The sequence below is a fragment of the Panthera onca genome, chromosome B4 (assembly GCF_046562875.1).
Source record: "Panthera onca isolate mPanOnc1 chromosome B4, mPanOnc1 haplotype 2, whole genome shotgun sequence".
NCBI classification, from domain to species: Eukaryota; Metazoa; Chordata; class Mammalia; order Carnivora; family Felidae; genus Panthera; species Panthera onca.
Window position 1 is genome coordinate 849,067 of NC_138345.1, and position 14,536 is coordinate 863,602.

The window sequence follows — 14,536 nt, forward strand, 5'->3', positions numbered from 1 at the left end:
ACAGATAGAGGAGCATCATTTGAAGAAATTACGGCCAAAATTTTTCCAACTTGGATGAAAATATTTATAAACAGATTCAAGAAACTCAATGAACACCTACCATAAGAAACATAAAGGCTGCTTTTAAGATACATCATAATTAAATCCCCAAAACCACTGACAGAGAAAAACAGCTTGAGGGGCGCCTGGGTGGCTCAGTCAGTTAAGCATCTGATGTCGGCTCAGATCATGATCTCACAGTTCATGGGTTCGAGCCCATGTTGGGCTCTGTGCTGACAGCTCAGAGCCTGGAGCCTGCTTCGGATTCTGTCTCCCCCTCTCCCGCTCATGCTCTCTCACTCTCTCAAAAAATGAATAAACGTTAAAAAAAAGAGAGAGAAAAACAGCTTGAAACAGAAGTCTGTGTGAAGTGCTGACAAAAAAATCTGACAGAGAATTCTACACGAAGCAAAAGCAAATGTAAAACAGAGATGGTTTCAGAGACACCAAAGCTGAAACAACCCATCACAGCAGATCTGCACTATGAGAGAAGCACCGGAGTCCTTGAGGTGCAAGCAGGAGCATAAGCAAAAGGAAGCCTGAGGGGTTTACACAAAGGAAGGAAGACCACCAGAAGTGGCAACTACAGAACAGCCCCATTAACAACAGCAAAATACACATTCTTCTCAAGAAAAAAGGGAATGCGTACTAAGATGGCCCATATTATGGGCCATGGTACAAATCTTAATAAATTTAAAGGGATTCAAGTCACAGTGTGGGCAGGGCAGGGGCAGAGAGAAAGGGAGACAGAATCCGGAGCAGGCACCAGGCTCTGAGCAAGCTGTCAGCACTGAGCCCGACACGGTGCTCGAACCCACAAACCACGAGATTGTGACCTGAGCCAAAGCTGGATGCTTAACGAACTGAGCCACCCTGGCGCCCCTGAACTGAATTTAAACACACACACACACACACACACACACACACACACAATATACCAGAATACACAGAGATTGTGCTAATAAACGAGTATTTAGGAGGAGATTTATAGAAGTAAGTGGCCACCTCAGAAAAGAAATGCCTCCCATCAATGAGCTCAGCTTCCATTATAAGACACTAGAAATAAAAATTAAACCCAAGTAATGAAGAGAAAGTAGATTATAAATATCAGAAAAAAGAAAATGAAACAGGAAGGAGAAAAACGATGCAGAAAAATCAATGAAACCAACTACCACTTCTTTCAGAAGATCAACAAAATTGACAAACCTCTACACAGATTCATGAGAGGGGGGGAAAATAGCTATGAATTACCAGTAATAGTAAGAATGATGCGGCATAGCTACAGATCCTACAGATGATAAAAGAATAAACAGAGTTTTATGAGCAATTCTACACGATAGAGTTGACACTTTAGATGAAGTGGACCAAATCTCTCTTTGTGAGACACAAGTAACCAAAACTATCTCAAGAAGAAATGGACAACCTGAGTAGGCCTACATAAAAAATCAAACTGGGGAGGGCACCAGGGCGGCTCAGTTGGTTAAGCACCAACTCTTGATTTCAGCTCAGGTCGTGATCTCGTGGTTTGTAAGTTTTGAGCCCCACATTGGGCCCCATACTGACAGCATGGAGCCTGCTTGGGATTCTCCCTCTCCCTCTCTCCGCTCCTCCCCTGCTCATGCTCTCACTCTCTCTCAAAAAAAAAAAAAAAGGTAGCTGAAAACTTTCCTTCAAACAAAACTCTTAGGCCTGAAGGGCTTCACTTCCTTCATTTCTTCATCTAAAAAAGAAACAATGGCCTCTTCAAAAAAAATTAACAGAGGAAATACACTGAAAACTATAGACAAACATCCCTCATGAACACAGATATGAATACTTTAAACAAAATTCTGGCCAATCTAATCCAACAACTAATCAAAAGTGTATTACACCATGACCCAGTGAAGCTTATCCCAGCAATATAAAGTGGATTATATACAAAGTCAATCAATGTAATTCATCGAACACACTAAAAGAAAAAAAGTATGATTATCGCCACAGATGGAGAAAAAAGGCATGATAAATGCCAAAAACCACTCCCGATAAAAACTCTCAGCAAATCCTAACAGAAGGGCACCTCACGAACCTGATAAAGGTCATATACGCAAAACCACACTAACATTACACTTACTGGTGAAATGGCACGTTTCACCCCTACGATCAGTCAGAGGTTTGCGCTCATGATCTGTTCACCTTTGTAATGAAGGCTGTAGCCAGGGCAATCAGGCAAGATAAAGAAATATAAGGCACCATATTGGATAGGAAATAAAACAATGTTTTTAACAAATAACACGACTGTCCATGTAGAATATACAATGGAATCCACAAAAAGTTCCTACAACTAGGAAGTGAGCTTAACACATTTCCAGAGTGTATCAATTCACAAAAATTAATTATATTTCTAACTGGTATAAAAATTCCAAATTAAATTTTTTTTAAAAATCTCTTAACGATAGCACCCCCGCCCCCCAAAAAATGAAATACGGATAAACTGGATGAAAGATAGGAAAGACCAGTACACTGAAAAGTAAAAATGTAGCCAAGAAAAATTACAGAAGACCTAACTAAGTGGGGAAGTGTAACAGCTCATGTGCACTGCACTGAGACGTCAAGTTTCTCCAAGTGACCTACAGATTCAGTGCAATCCCAATGAGCATCTCAGCGTTCTGAAGACATTGACCAGCTCAGCCTAACCTGTATGGACATAAAAAGGAACTAGAATAGTTCAAATAATTCTGAAAAAGAAAGCTAACACCACCTGTTTGTAAGAATTATTTACAGTAATCAAAACAGTGGGCACTATTGTGAAAACAGACTTAACAGATGGAACAGAAGAGTGCCCAGAGATGAACCCACACGTAGGGACAAATGATCCTGACGACAGCCACAGACAGCCCAGGGGAGAAGGGGGTCTTTCCAGCAAACGGTGCTCTAACAGCTGCACACCCACACATGAGGGAAAGAAACAACTCTGCTGTCTACCTCACACCATATACAACAACTGACTTAAAATGAGCCACAGACCCCAAAAATGTGAAACTTAAAACTACACAACTCCTGGGGAGACACCTTTGTGACTTTGGATTCAGCTTAGATTTCTTAGATACAAAACCAAGAGCAAGACCATAAAAGAAAGAAGACCTGATAAACTACACTACAGACCAAATTTAAAACTTCTGCTCTTCAAAAGACACTGTTGGGAGAACAAAAGACAAGCCACAGACTGAGAGAATGTATTCACAAATTATACACCCGATAAGGACTTGTATCCAAAATGTATAAAGAACTCCCAAAAGGCAATAGTAAAACCGAATAACGAGAGACAACTTGAACAGACCCTTCACCAAAACAGGCATACGTAGAAGATGTTTGACACCATTAGTCATTAGGAAATGCAAACTAAAACTAAAATAAGATTCAACTACCTACCTTCTGAATGACTAAACTTAACAAGACTGACCACACGCAGCATCGGGGAGCATGTGGAGCCGCTGTGATCTGCTGTGGGCACGACTGTGGACGAGCACTCAGAGGTCCACTACGGACCACAGCTCTACCATCTTTCCGGAAGACAAACCTACCAGGTGACACATCTGTTCCGTTCTTGCGTATCTACCCAAGAGAAATGAAAACATCTGTCCATACAAAGCCTTGTGTTAGCAACGTTCATAGGAGCTTTATTGGTAATAGCCAAAAACTGGCAACAACCCAAATATTCACCACCAGGTGAATGGAAAAACAAATGGTGGCATACAATGGAACGGAATAAATACTGCTCCGCAATAAAAGGAAATGACCGATGAATGTTACAACGTGGTTGAATCTCAAAATGAGTAAGCCAAGTAAAAGAAGCCTGACAAAAAGAACACATGATGTAAAACTCTATTTACATAAAGTTCTAGAAAGTGCCAAGAGTGACAGAAAGCAGATCAGTGGTTGCCTGGGGCAAAGAGAGGACACAGGAAGCTTTCAGTGGTGACGGATATGTTCATGATCTTGATGGTTTTACAGGTGTATACACATCTTACCGAATCTGGTAGAGAAATCAGTGTGGAGTGGAAGAGTCAGCGAATCAACTCGATAGTGCACCCAACACTGCTCCAAACTAGGGAAAATAAAACTTACAGACAAGCTGGGATGCACTCTAAACACGTGATGTTTATCGTACATCAATTATGCTTCATTAATGCCCTACACCCCCAAAAGCAAAGAGGAGGAAAGGGCTGGGGTCTATGGAGAACAGAAGGTGTAAAACAGCCGTCCAGGGGTTCCACCGCACCGTAGCCTTGGCCACGCCAAGGGCTAGCCGGGAGTCTGTGACCCCGAACTGACGATGAGAGCATTCCACGTGCTACCCATTTTGTTCAGCCACCTGCGCCCACCTGCTCAGGGGTCAGCATGTGGCAGGTAGAGAGCTGACGCAAGGAAGTAACCGAGGAGACGCTCTGGGTGCTGCAGGCGGAGCCAGATCACAGCGGGGGCCACCAGCAACAAGTGCCAGCAGCCACAGTGCAGGCGCGGTGTGCCCGGGGCTCACCCTCCCCCGGAAAAATACACACACACACACACACACGCTGCTGGACTACGGAAGTCTGATAAGCAAGACGTGCAATGAGTTGTGTTCACAGATGGCCTCCCGGTAAGAATGCGGCAGCGGCGCCGAGGGAAGGGGGCCCTTCTCTAGCTCAGGTGTAGCTCCAGACAGTCAGCCGGGACACCAGATGCACTCACGGTGCGGTGCGTCTGCTCCGATCTACCAGATTCCCAGTAGATAATCTAGGGGAGTTATTTCTCCCACTCTGGTGGCCCCATCCAATGGTTAGTGAGGAGAGAGCGGCCTGCCCCACAGTCTGCTGGCACTCTGAACTGTGAGTCGTCTCTTAGATGACAGTGGAATCAAAATTGGAGGTGAGCCATCCATGCCCCATCACCCCTGGGTACTTCTACACTGGCCACATCCTGGCCCCAAAGAGAACTGCTCTGTTCCTTCTTCTGAAAACAGCCTTCAATACTCCCTTCCGCGGAAAACCAACTTCCTTTGGGGCTGACTCTCTATTTCAATACTCACGTTCCTTTTCTGTACTTCTACCAACACCCGGACCTATGGCCCATCTTCTGCTTCTCCTGATTAAACCAGACCCACCTTTCAGGAACTGCTCAGATCTTAAATGCCTTGTGGCACCTTGCCAACCAGAACTCATCTCTGTATCCAGATAAGAGGGAGTTCAAAGTAGAATCAAAGGAAGCAGTGAAAGGCAACAACGTTTAGAGGAAGATTTAAGAAGCTAAATTTTAAAAAGCAACATAAAACAGTCCTCAGTGTACATAAAAATGAATTCACGAAAGAGCTTTACCAGTCTCGTTGTTTTCCGGCGGAGATTCATACTCTGAGCGGTCCAGAGCCGACGTGCTCACAGCTGGTCGGTCCGGCTCCTGCAAATCGGACAGCGCCACACTCTCATGACCTTTGTCACCATCACCATTGGCATCCAATCCTGGAATCAGGAATATTACCCCGAAGGGCAGGATTAGAAGAATAAATTTCTCTTAAAACAAAACAAGCAAAACAAAGGCTTAACAGTTGCAGTTACTTGAGTTTTTTTAACTTGATTGTGACAGATCTCTTGGCTCTTAAATACAGTAACAAACCAGGACACAAATCTTAATTGGTAATTTCTTAAAGGCGGGTTAAATGGGAACAAAGACCAAGCCTCGAGGGCAGAGGCCCTCCTCAGCACCAGCAGGCTCCGGACTCACCCTCCTGGCCGCAGGCTGTGCAAGGCCCAGCCGGCTCCTCCCAGCTTGCACTCACACCGCCATCCGCCGCACTGCCCGCTTCCAAACGCAGCACGGGGGTCCCCCACACTTTAGCATTAGGGTTTAGCTCTGAAACCTTGGCTGTCGGTACCTAGGGGAAAACGCAACATATACATTTGTATCCCAATTCTAAACAAACACAATTTTACTCATTAATTTAGAGCTGAAACGCCTCTACATGAGAGAATTACACGTGCAAAGTAACAAAAGTTGAGGCACTGAGCTGGGCCTCATTCACCATCAGGTTCCTCATTTCCTACTAAGTGCAGGCTCTCGAGAAACTACAAATGAAAGACGAGGTCCCCAACTTCATGAAGATTCAATAAATAACTGGGGATCCAACTGTCATCTCTGTTCTAGACAACCCAACACAATTCACAGATTTACAGAGACGAACAGAATGTAGATGGATAAAGTTCATACGTCACAGACCTCACTACCGTCCCTCGGCATTTACATGTTTTCGGTCTGTTTTTTCTTTTGTTTTAACCCCTGCCCGTCTCTCTCCTAGTCCAATGCCGCTGTAAAGCCTGGGTGCCGAGCAGACTCTCCACCGTGCAAGCACACACATCCAGCTTTCCCACATTACTGTATTCAAGCCACCAAACTGGCCCCCTGAGCTCGTGTACACACTGCATGCTCTCTAAGGTCCTACCCCTAACCCGGGTCTCCCCCGCCGGTGGCACCCGAGCAGCTAACTGCACCGAGCGTTCCCAACACAGACCCACGTGGTCCTAGGAGCGCGGCGCCCGGAGGCAACACACTCGCAGCCACTGCGGTGCTCCTCTTGCTACAACACGTCTGTCTGGCCCACGAGCCCACATAAACTCCTGTATGTCCCTTTGGTTGGCCACTGTATCGCTCATATCTGGCAACCCTGACCTCAGGACAGACATGCCTGAGAAATACGCTGAGGAACGAATGTGTCATACGCAACAACACACAATTTGCATGTTCCACTATCCAAGGAATTGTGCAAAGTCTTAGGCCACAACTGAAGGGAAACCTATCCTTATGTCATTTACTACTCCTTAAGCAGTAGAAGCTCAAATCCAAATCAAGTGTTAGGAACTTAGCACAACGTTAAGCAGTTAACCAGTATTCAAGCGATCCTCTTGAGTGACAAGGGACGAAAGAATGGAGACGTGTGATCAGGAGCAGATGACAGGAAGACTACCTCTGAGTCTGCTAGATGCCAGGTGCACTCTATGCACCTTCCTGGGCTTCGTCGCGACAACCCTGACGGTCTCACAAGTAGGAGACCAAGGCAGACAGAGGTGAAGCAACCTGCTCACAAAGAGAGTAAGCAGAAGACCGTCCTAACCCCGGCAAAAACGGAACACTGTCAAGAGTTTATTACCGTCTTGTAATTCACATGAAGAACATCCTGCCCCCGTTGTATGTGAGGCGTGGGGCTTCTCCCGCGGTCACGTGGGACTCTCAGTGCCTGTCGACAACTCACGCTTCACCTGCTTGGCTACCTGTCTTGCTTCTCCACTGAAAATTCAGGGCCAAGCAGTGGTTATTAAAACCAAACGTGAGCTGACCTTAACAGCTGCGTCCTGAGGCGACTTCACATAAATGACCAACACCACTCTTTCCGAGTACAGCATCCACAAATCCTGACGCTCTAAAGAAACTCAACCCCCCAACGCTAGGCTCCATAAAGCAAACCTACTGATTCACACACCTGTGTGTTGTGGACAGGAGAAAGCACGGCCCCACGGATGGCCTCCCGAGTAGGGAGTGAGGGTAACTAGGATCAGAGAAGGGAAAAGGATTGGGGATAAAGTATAAAGTAGGTGACACGGTCGGGGAGGAAAGCGGCCAACCCTTCATCTCAAATTAGCACCGCCCGCTCTTCGATCGGCCGCCGAACCATCACTCGGAGCAGCCCACTGGCTTCTGAAGTGTCTGCCCCTCTGGTTCTTCCACCTGCAAACTGGACCCGGATGAGAAAGACGTGCACCTGGGCACAGAGACAAGACGGTCCGAAGAGAAAGCCCACGTTAAATGTACTCGAACTAGGAGCCCACCCAGACACACGTCACAGCTGAAGAGCCGCTTTGGAGCAAGACACACGGACCTCACAGGAAGGGCAGGCGGCCCCAGGGTCCGTGTGGGCACCACACTGGACCCCGGCACGTGGACCCCAGCAGCTGACCGGCAAGCATGCCCGCTTTCGTAAACAATTGTGTGTGTATCAAAGGCCGAATTTTCTAGTGTTTTGCCTCCACAATTCAAGAAGTGAGCAATTACTTGCATGTAACTCTTTCTGGCAAAACTCCCAAATGTGGGAATGGAAAGGAAAGAGAGAGGGTTAATGGTTAATTCCCTAAGTTGTGGAATTTATTATTTTTTTTTTAGGCTTATTTTTAGCCTATTATTATTTTTAATAAATTATTAAATTTATTCTTATTTTCACATCATTGGCATTAACATTTGAACCACATCTATCTCCTTACTATCATCAATCATTTTTCTTGCCTAATGCAACAAAAATCACTAATAATAAACTAGTATCAAGAAGACAAGTAACAAATGTTGGCGAGGATGTGGAGAAAGGGGAACCTCATGCACTGTCGGAGGGAATGTAAACCGTGCAGCCGCCCTGGAGAACAGTCTGGAGGTTCCTCAAACAACTGAAAATAGAAACACCAAATGATCTAGCAATCCCACTTCTGGAGATTTACCCTGAGGAAAACAGAAATACTAATTTGAAGAAAATACAGGCACCCATGTTCACTGCAGTATTATTTACAGTGGCCAAGATATGGAAGCAACCCAAGTGTCTCCTGATAGATGAACAGATGAAGAGGTTGTGTGTGTGTGTGTGTGTGTGTGTGTGTTGTGTACATACACAGCGTAAAGGGACTCTAACACCCTGCCATCTGTGACAACATGGATGCACACAGAGAGCATTATGCTAAGTGATATAAGTCAGACAAAGATAAATACCATATGACCTCACTCATATGTGGAATCTAAGAACAAACAAAGAGACCGAGCTCACAGAACAAATTGGTGGCTGCCAGAGGTGGGGATGGGGGTTGGGAAAATGGGTGAACTGTTTTTTGTCTCAGTTTAAATAAGCTGAATCTATAAATAAATATACGTAATATATACTTATTTATTTTATAAATAATTCTACAAATATTATAAATTATAAGTTATAAGTATTTTATAAATAATATATATATTGATAAATAAATATGAGATTTGCTGTTAGAAATACGCCTCTCAATTATGCATGTCCAAAAAGACTGCTTTAAGGGCAAGAGTAACTTCATGTTTGTTCAATGTTTGCACTTAGTACAGACTGTCTGAAAGACACTCAAATTAGCTGCCCGTTACAGCAGCTTCTATGAAGCTTCTTCCAATTGAGCAGGGCCTGCCTGGGCACTGTGGTCAGAAAGCCCTTGCAGGTGCTTCCAACTGACAGGAGACAGATTTCAGAGCCAGGTAAAGCAGCAAATTTGACCTGCCTCGTGCAGGTACCATACAAAAGTAAGAGAAAGCATAGGTTTTGAGTCGTCTATACTGTCCAAGTGCGGCCTTTCAGAAATGACGTTAAAATTCAACGGGCAGATGTCTACCCTGCACCAGTCAGGCGGTGTGAGGAAGGACAGAGGCCGCACAGGCTCAGGTGCACACACAAAACATCCACACACAGAAGGGGGGCTGTACCAAGCTGCGACTGATGGCCAGCAGCGCTGGGTTCAGTGCTGACAAGAGCTGATGCACAAACTCTGGCTTAAATACACTGAACAGTAAACTGAGTCACGCTCTCCAGTTTGAAAATGGTTAAGCTGATGCTACAGTAACTCATATCCTCATATGAACATTCAAATGACTGCTCATTGCTTAAAAAAAAACAACAAACTCAGTGACAGTTAAAAGCAATCAAAACAAAACGCTAGCATTTCCCAACACCATAATAAAAACTGCTAAAACATACTTACTAAATGTCCGCCTCTATTCTGCCATCCCCAAATTGCAGCGTCTTCTGCCACTGGTAGCTGATATGGGGGCTTCTCCATCCAGAACAAAGCGACCTCTAAGTCTGGCGGCTTCCTGTGCAGACACTCATCAGGCATCTGTTCCTCTTCTAAAGCGTCTTTCCCAACTGCACGAGCCCACGGACAGCCCTCTGGATAGCTGGTGCAGCCGTCAGCCAGTCCTCCGGAAAACGTCTGACTCGCAAACCCTCCCACTGGGTAACAGGTGAGTCCGCTCGAAAACTGGGAGTACCATCCCTCTGGGAAGCCCTGCAACCCTCCTCTTGCGAGACTTCCAGGTATCGTCACGGCGTCTTCTGTGAGTGACAGAACGTGGTCCCCACAGTGTGGTGCCACCATTTCTGCACCGCCACCTGGGATGGCGGGAATGACCTGTAGCGCCTGGCGAGGAGGGTCTGTGGATCTGTCCACGTGGGCAGGATCAACACCGGTCACACAGGAATATCCCTCAAGAGTCTCACCTAACTCCATTTCTCCAAAAGTCACCTGAGGGCTTCCCACAAAAGCCACTCCGCTGCTAAATCCAGGGCCATCAAACGTGGGCTCGGCACCTCTTAGCTGCAGACAGGGTGCGCACATGCTTGTCCCGCGCCTGTCGAGGCTGCCCGTCTCCCCTCCCTTACCTGCTAGCGCTGGCCTGCTTGTCCCCGACGTGCTGCTACCCGAGGTGTCAGAACCTTCCTCCGCCGACTCTGAGAAACCCTGCTCCGGTCCTGGTCCCGCATCTTCACCGCTGTTAGCAGAGTCCTTCTCTTCTACTTGTGACCTCTGCTCACCTGAACTTGAACTCTGGTGTAGAGGTGGCACAAGATCAAGAACTTCATGTCCGTGGTCCTTCACTCTGCAGGCTTCATCACTTGCTTCTCCGTGGCTGGTTCTGGCACCAGGGCGCTCTGTTCTGTCGGACCTACTATGAGCCCGTGTGTCCTGATTGGGTGCTGCCCTGCATGCTGCTGTACTGGTGTCCCAGTTAAAGGTGGCTTTCCAGTCTGACTTTGCCTTTCCTCCGCCGTTCTCACTGGTCTCTCTGAGACTGGCTTTCAAGGACTCTCTGCCGGCACCTGCTAATCTTTGCTGGTCACTCTCTGCACTCTTCACACACATTTCATCTTCTGTTTTAAAATTCCGGCCAGTTTCACTTTCCTCTTCAGTGCAGGCGAAAGCAAACGCGGAGGAGACAGAGTTACTCTTAAGACATCTGGAGCCATCAAGAGCCTTCCCATCCAGGGGCACTTCCCGGGAGCTTCTGAGGGCCGGGGCGCCCATTCTTTGGAATACTCGCTCCGTGTTTGTGTCGGGCGGTGCACCAGTTAAATCACAGATACGTGCTTCGGCCTTGCCAGGCCCGGGATCCACACGCGGGTCTACCGGATGTGAAGATCTCCGTTCAAAAGCCCTCTGTCCACGACCCTCATCTGCAAAAATGCTCATTTTATCCTCATCCCGAGAAGATGAACAACTCTCAATCTGCAAAGACAATTCTTTATCTGCAAGCTGCATGCTCCCACGTTTCAGGCTGCAGCCAGCCCATCGCTGCCTCTCGACCATCGCTGGACCCGGGGAGTGTTCTGGTCCAGGATCACCAGGTCTCTCAGGGGCTACTTCCTGGAAACTGGCATGAACGGGAAGACACTCATTTCCGAAGCTCAGGGGAGGAAAACACCTGTGTGAACTTAGGTCAACCCTACCTAGACGTGTGGAGAAGAGACTGTCTGGTCTGCCAGCATCGGAGCTGAAGTAATCGTTGCCTTTTAGCAGTCTGACAGAATTATTTTCTCCTTCCTTTTCAGAGTTTACACCCCGACCTCCACGGGCTGCTACAGCCCCAGATCCCCCACTTCCTGCAAGCAAATCGGCATGTGAACCTCGCGTCGGACTCACTAGTTCCTGACTCCACTCCTCGCTCTCTTCGGGGATGGCGTGCACGCGTCCTAGCGAGCCAGTGTGTGTGTCACTACTAAACTCAGTGAGCACGCCCACTTGACGTGAGGCGCTGCTCTCGGTGTAATCGTTAGGGAACCCGGGGCAAGCATGTGCCCTTAAAGACACGGTCAGAAGTTCACGACCAGGGCGAGTACTTCCCTTAAAGGCTTCCTTCATTCCCCCCGGACCTGGCAGGCCCCATGGGGCCAGCTCTCCCCGCGGTGCGTCTAACCGCCCTGGGCCCCGCACAGCTTTCTCTGGAGGCCAGGACCCCCTGCGAGTCCCCTCTGCGGGGACAGCTGACCAACCGTCTTCTACCACAGCTGCTCCACATGCGGGGGCTCCTGGCTCAGCGGCAGCGTCCAGGCAGGCGGGATCTACGACACAAATGCTGTAAAACTCGCTCCCTCTCCAATCCCTGTGTGCCTTGTGACTGACACGCACACGGTCTTCGCCCTTCATCTCCCTACCTGCCCAGCGTGGACGGGCGGCACCACTGCCGATTTCAACGGCCACCACTCCTCTCCCCTCTGGCACCGAGTCGGGCTGGGCGGCCGGGGAAGGGCCCAGACGGCTCCGGTCGGAGGGCAGCAGGGCACCAAAAGGACACTCGTCCCCTTTGGAGCAAACACCTTCAGAGAAGCCCGGGTCGCTGACAGCACCCGCACGGTGGGCATCCGAGACACCGTCCCGGCCCTGCTCGACAGCAACAGTTTCTGAATTCTCGTCACTCCCGCGTGAGCGTCCGCACCGAGTGCGGGGTGGGGACCCCGGGGAGGAAGCAGAGCCCACCGAGCGCCCCCGCAGACCCCGCAGACCGGGCCCGTGGGGCTTCTCCCCTTCAAGGGCATCAAATAATGAGGACAGAGCTGTGCTCCTCTGGCTCTCCGGCTCTGCCTCCTCCACAGATTTCTGCAACAGGCCGGCTTTTTCCCCGTCATTGTCGCCACTGAGTTCCCTGCTGAAGCAACAACCCATGTCCGAAAGCTCGCACGCTCGCATAACACGCCCGGCCTTCTCGCAGCCTCCACAGGCGCGTCTCGGGGAACCTGCTCTGGTTTCCGCCGGAGGCCAACACCCAGATCCCAAAATAGCCCCTTGCGCGACAGTCACATGCCCCTGCCACTCAAATCCAAAATCCTAAGTGCCACAGGCCCTGCCCAGCAGCCAGCCTCCTCCACGCACTAAAACCCAAACAACACGTGGATTCCAAAGATTCAGACTCAGAAAAGCAACAAATAATTTTCACATTATTTTTCCCATTCTCATAAACTCAATTAAAAAAATGCTATAATTGTTATACGAGCCAGAACAAGGCACTTCAGACTCCTGCCTTTTCCAGTGTTTCCACATTCTCTGAATTCTGTATCAGGGGATGTGGCAGCCACAGAGGCTGGCATGCATGCTCCCCAAAGAGTGCTCTTTAGGGTGTACAGGCAGTAGAGTTGCACCTCATTCCCTGCCTCTGAGCCTGAGGTCTGTGGGCGTGGAGGAGATTCGCACAAGAGAGGCACAAGGTTGGAGCTGGAGCGGTGTCCTTAGGGATGCACGGTGCAGTGTTTTTGGTGAAAGACACATTGTCTCGGATTTGCTTTAAAACACCCCAGCAAGTAAAGAAACACATACCTACAATTTTTATAAAGCATGTGTGTGTGTGCGCGTGTGCATGTGTGTGTGGAGGGAAGGAAGAGGTAGCAAAATGAGAGGGGGGAAACTGTTCAAGTTCACAATGGGCACACATGGTTCACTTAATTATTCTTACTTGCACAGAGCTCTAAACATTCTCCTTAAGAGAAAGGAAAGAGCGAGGCACCTGGGTGGCTCAATTAAGCATCTGACTCCGGTTCAGGTCTTGATCTCCCAATTCACGAGTTTGAGCCTCACATCAGGCTCTCTACTGCTAGTGCAGAGCCTGCTTCAGATCCTCTGTCTGTCCCCTTCACACACGCTCGCTCTCTCTCAAGACTAAACATTTAAAAAAGAGAGAGGGAGAAAGGAAAGAGCAAGAGAAAAAGAGGAAAAAAAGAAAACCAACACCCACCAGGCCAGGACCAGGACCAGGAAGTCCCTCAAAAGTTCCCAAAGCCCCTCCTGATTGAGGTATCTGCCCAGGTGTGAAGCGGTTTGTGTCACTACACGTGTAAGCTTTGGCAAGTAATCTGATCTTGGCCTGTTTTCCCACTTGTAAAATGGGACCAAAAGCAATACCTATTTTTTTTTTTTTTTTTTAATTTTTTTTTTTCAACGTTTTTTATTTATTTTTGGGACAGAGAGAGACATAGCATGAACGGGGGAGGGTCAGAGATAGAGGGAGACACAGAATCGGAAACAGGCTCCAGGCTCCGAGCCATCAGCCCAGAGCCCGACGCGGGGCTCGAACTCATGGACCGTGAGATCGTGACCTGGCTGAAGTCGGACGCTTAACCGACTGCGCCACCCAGGCGCCCCAAAAGCAATACCTATTTTAAAGAGCTGCCGTGAAGACAGTAAGTAAAATACTAGGAATGGAACCCTAACACATTCTGGCCCCAGCCCACGTCTACAGTCTCCCCTTTCTCTGCGATGCCACCCTCCTTACCTTCTCTCTCTCTTCCAGAGAACTCACCCAACCAGCCCCAGCATGGCCCGTCTTTCCTCGAACCATCCATCACGGCCCCCACTCCTGTTTCCCAATCTCACCATCCTTCCTAAGGCCAGCCCTCCCAACTACGCAAGATGACCGCTTCCCATCCCCACACGCTGGCCGCTCTTTATGCCTC

General features: G+C 48.3%; 1 protein-coding gene across 3 annotated transcripts in view; it reads right to left on the bottom strand.

Moving 5' to 3' along the window:
• LARP4B (La ribonucleoprotein 4B) overlaps positions 1–14,536 on the bottom strand; it is a 93,670-nt gene that overhangs the window by 45,506 nt on the left and 33,628 nt on the right. For 2 of the 3 annotated variants that reach the window (XM_078450504.2, XM_078450505.2), the window contains exons 4-5: positions 5,776–5,926; positions 5,373–5,513 (exon numbers count right to left, since the gene is read on the bottom strand). In XM_078450504.2, the coding sequence (XP_078306630.1) occupies positions 5,373–5,513; positions 5,776–5,926 (292 nt within the window). Of the gene's footprint in view, positions 1–5,372; positions 5,514–5,775; positions 5,927–9,797; positions 11,467–14,536 lie in introns of all 3 variants that reach the window. The other variant, XM_078450503.2, reaches the window with a different exon arrangement.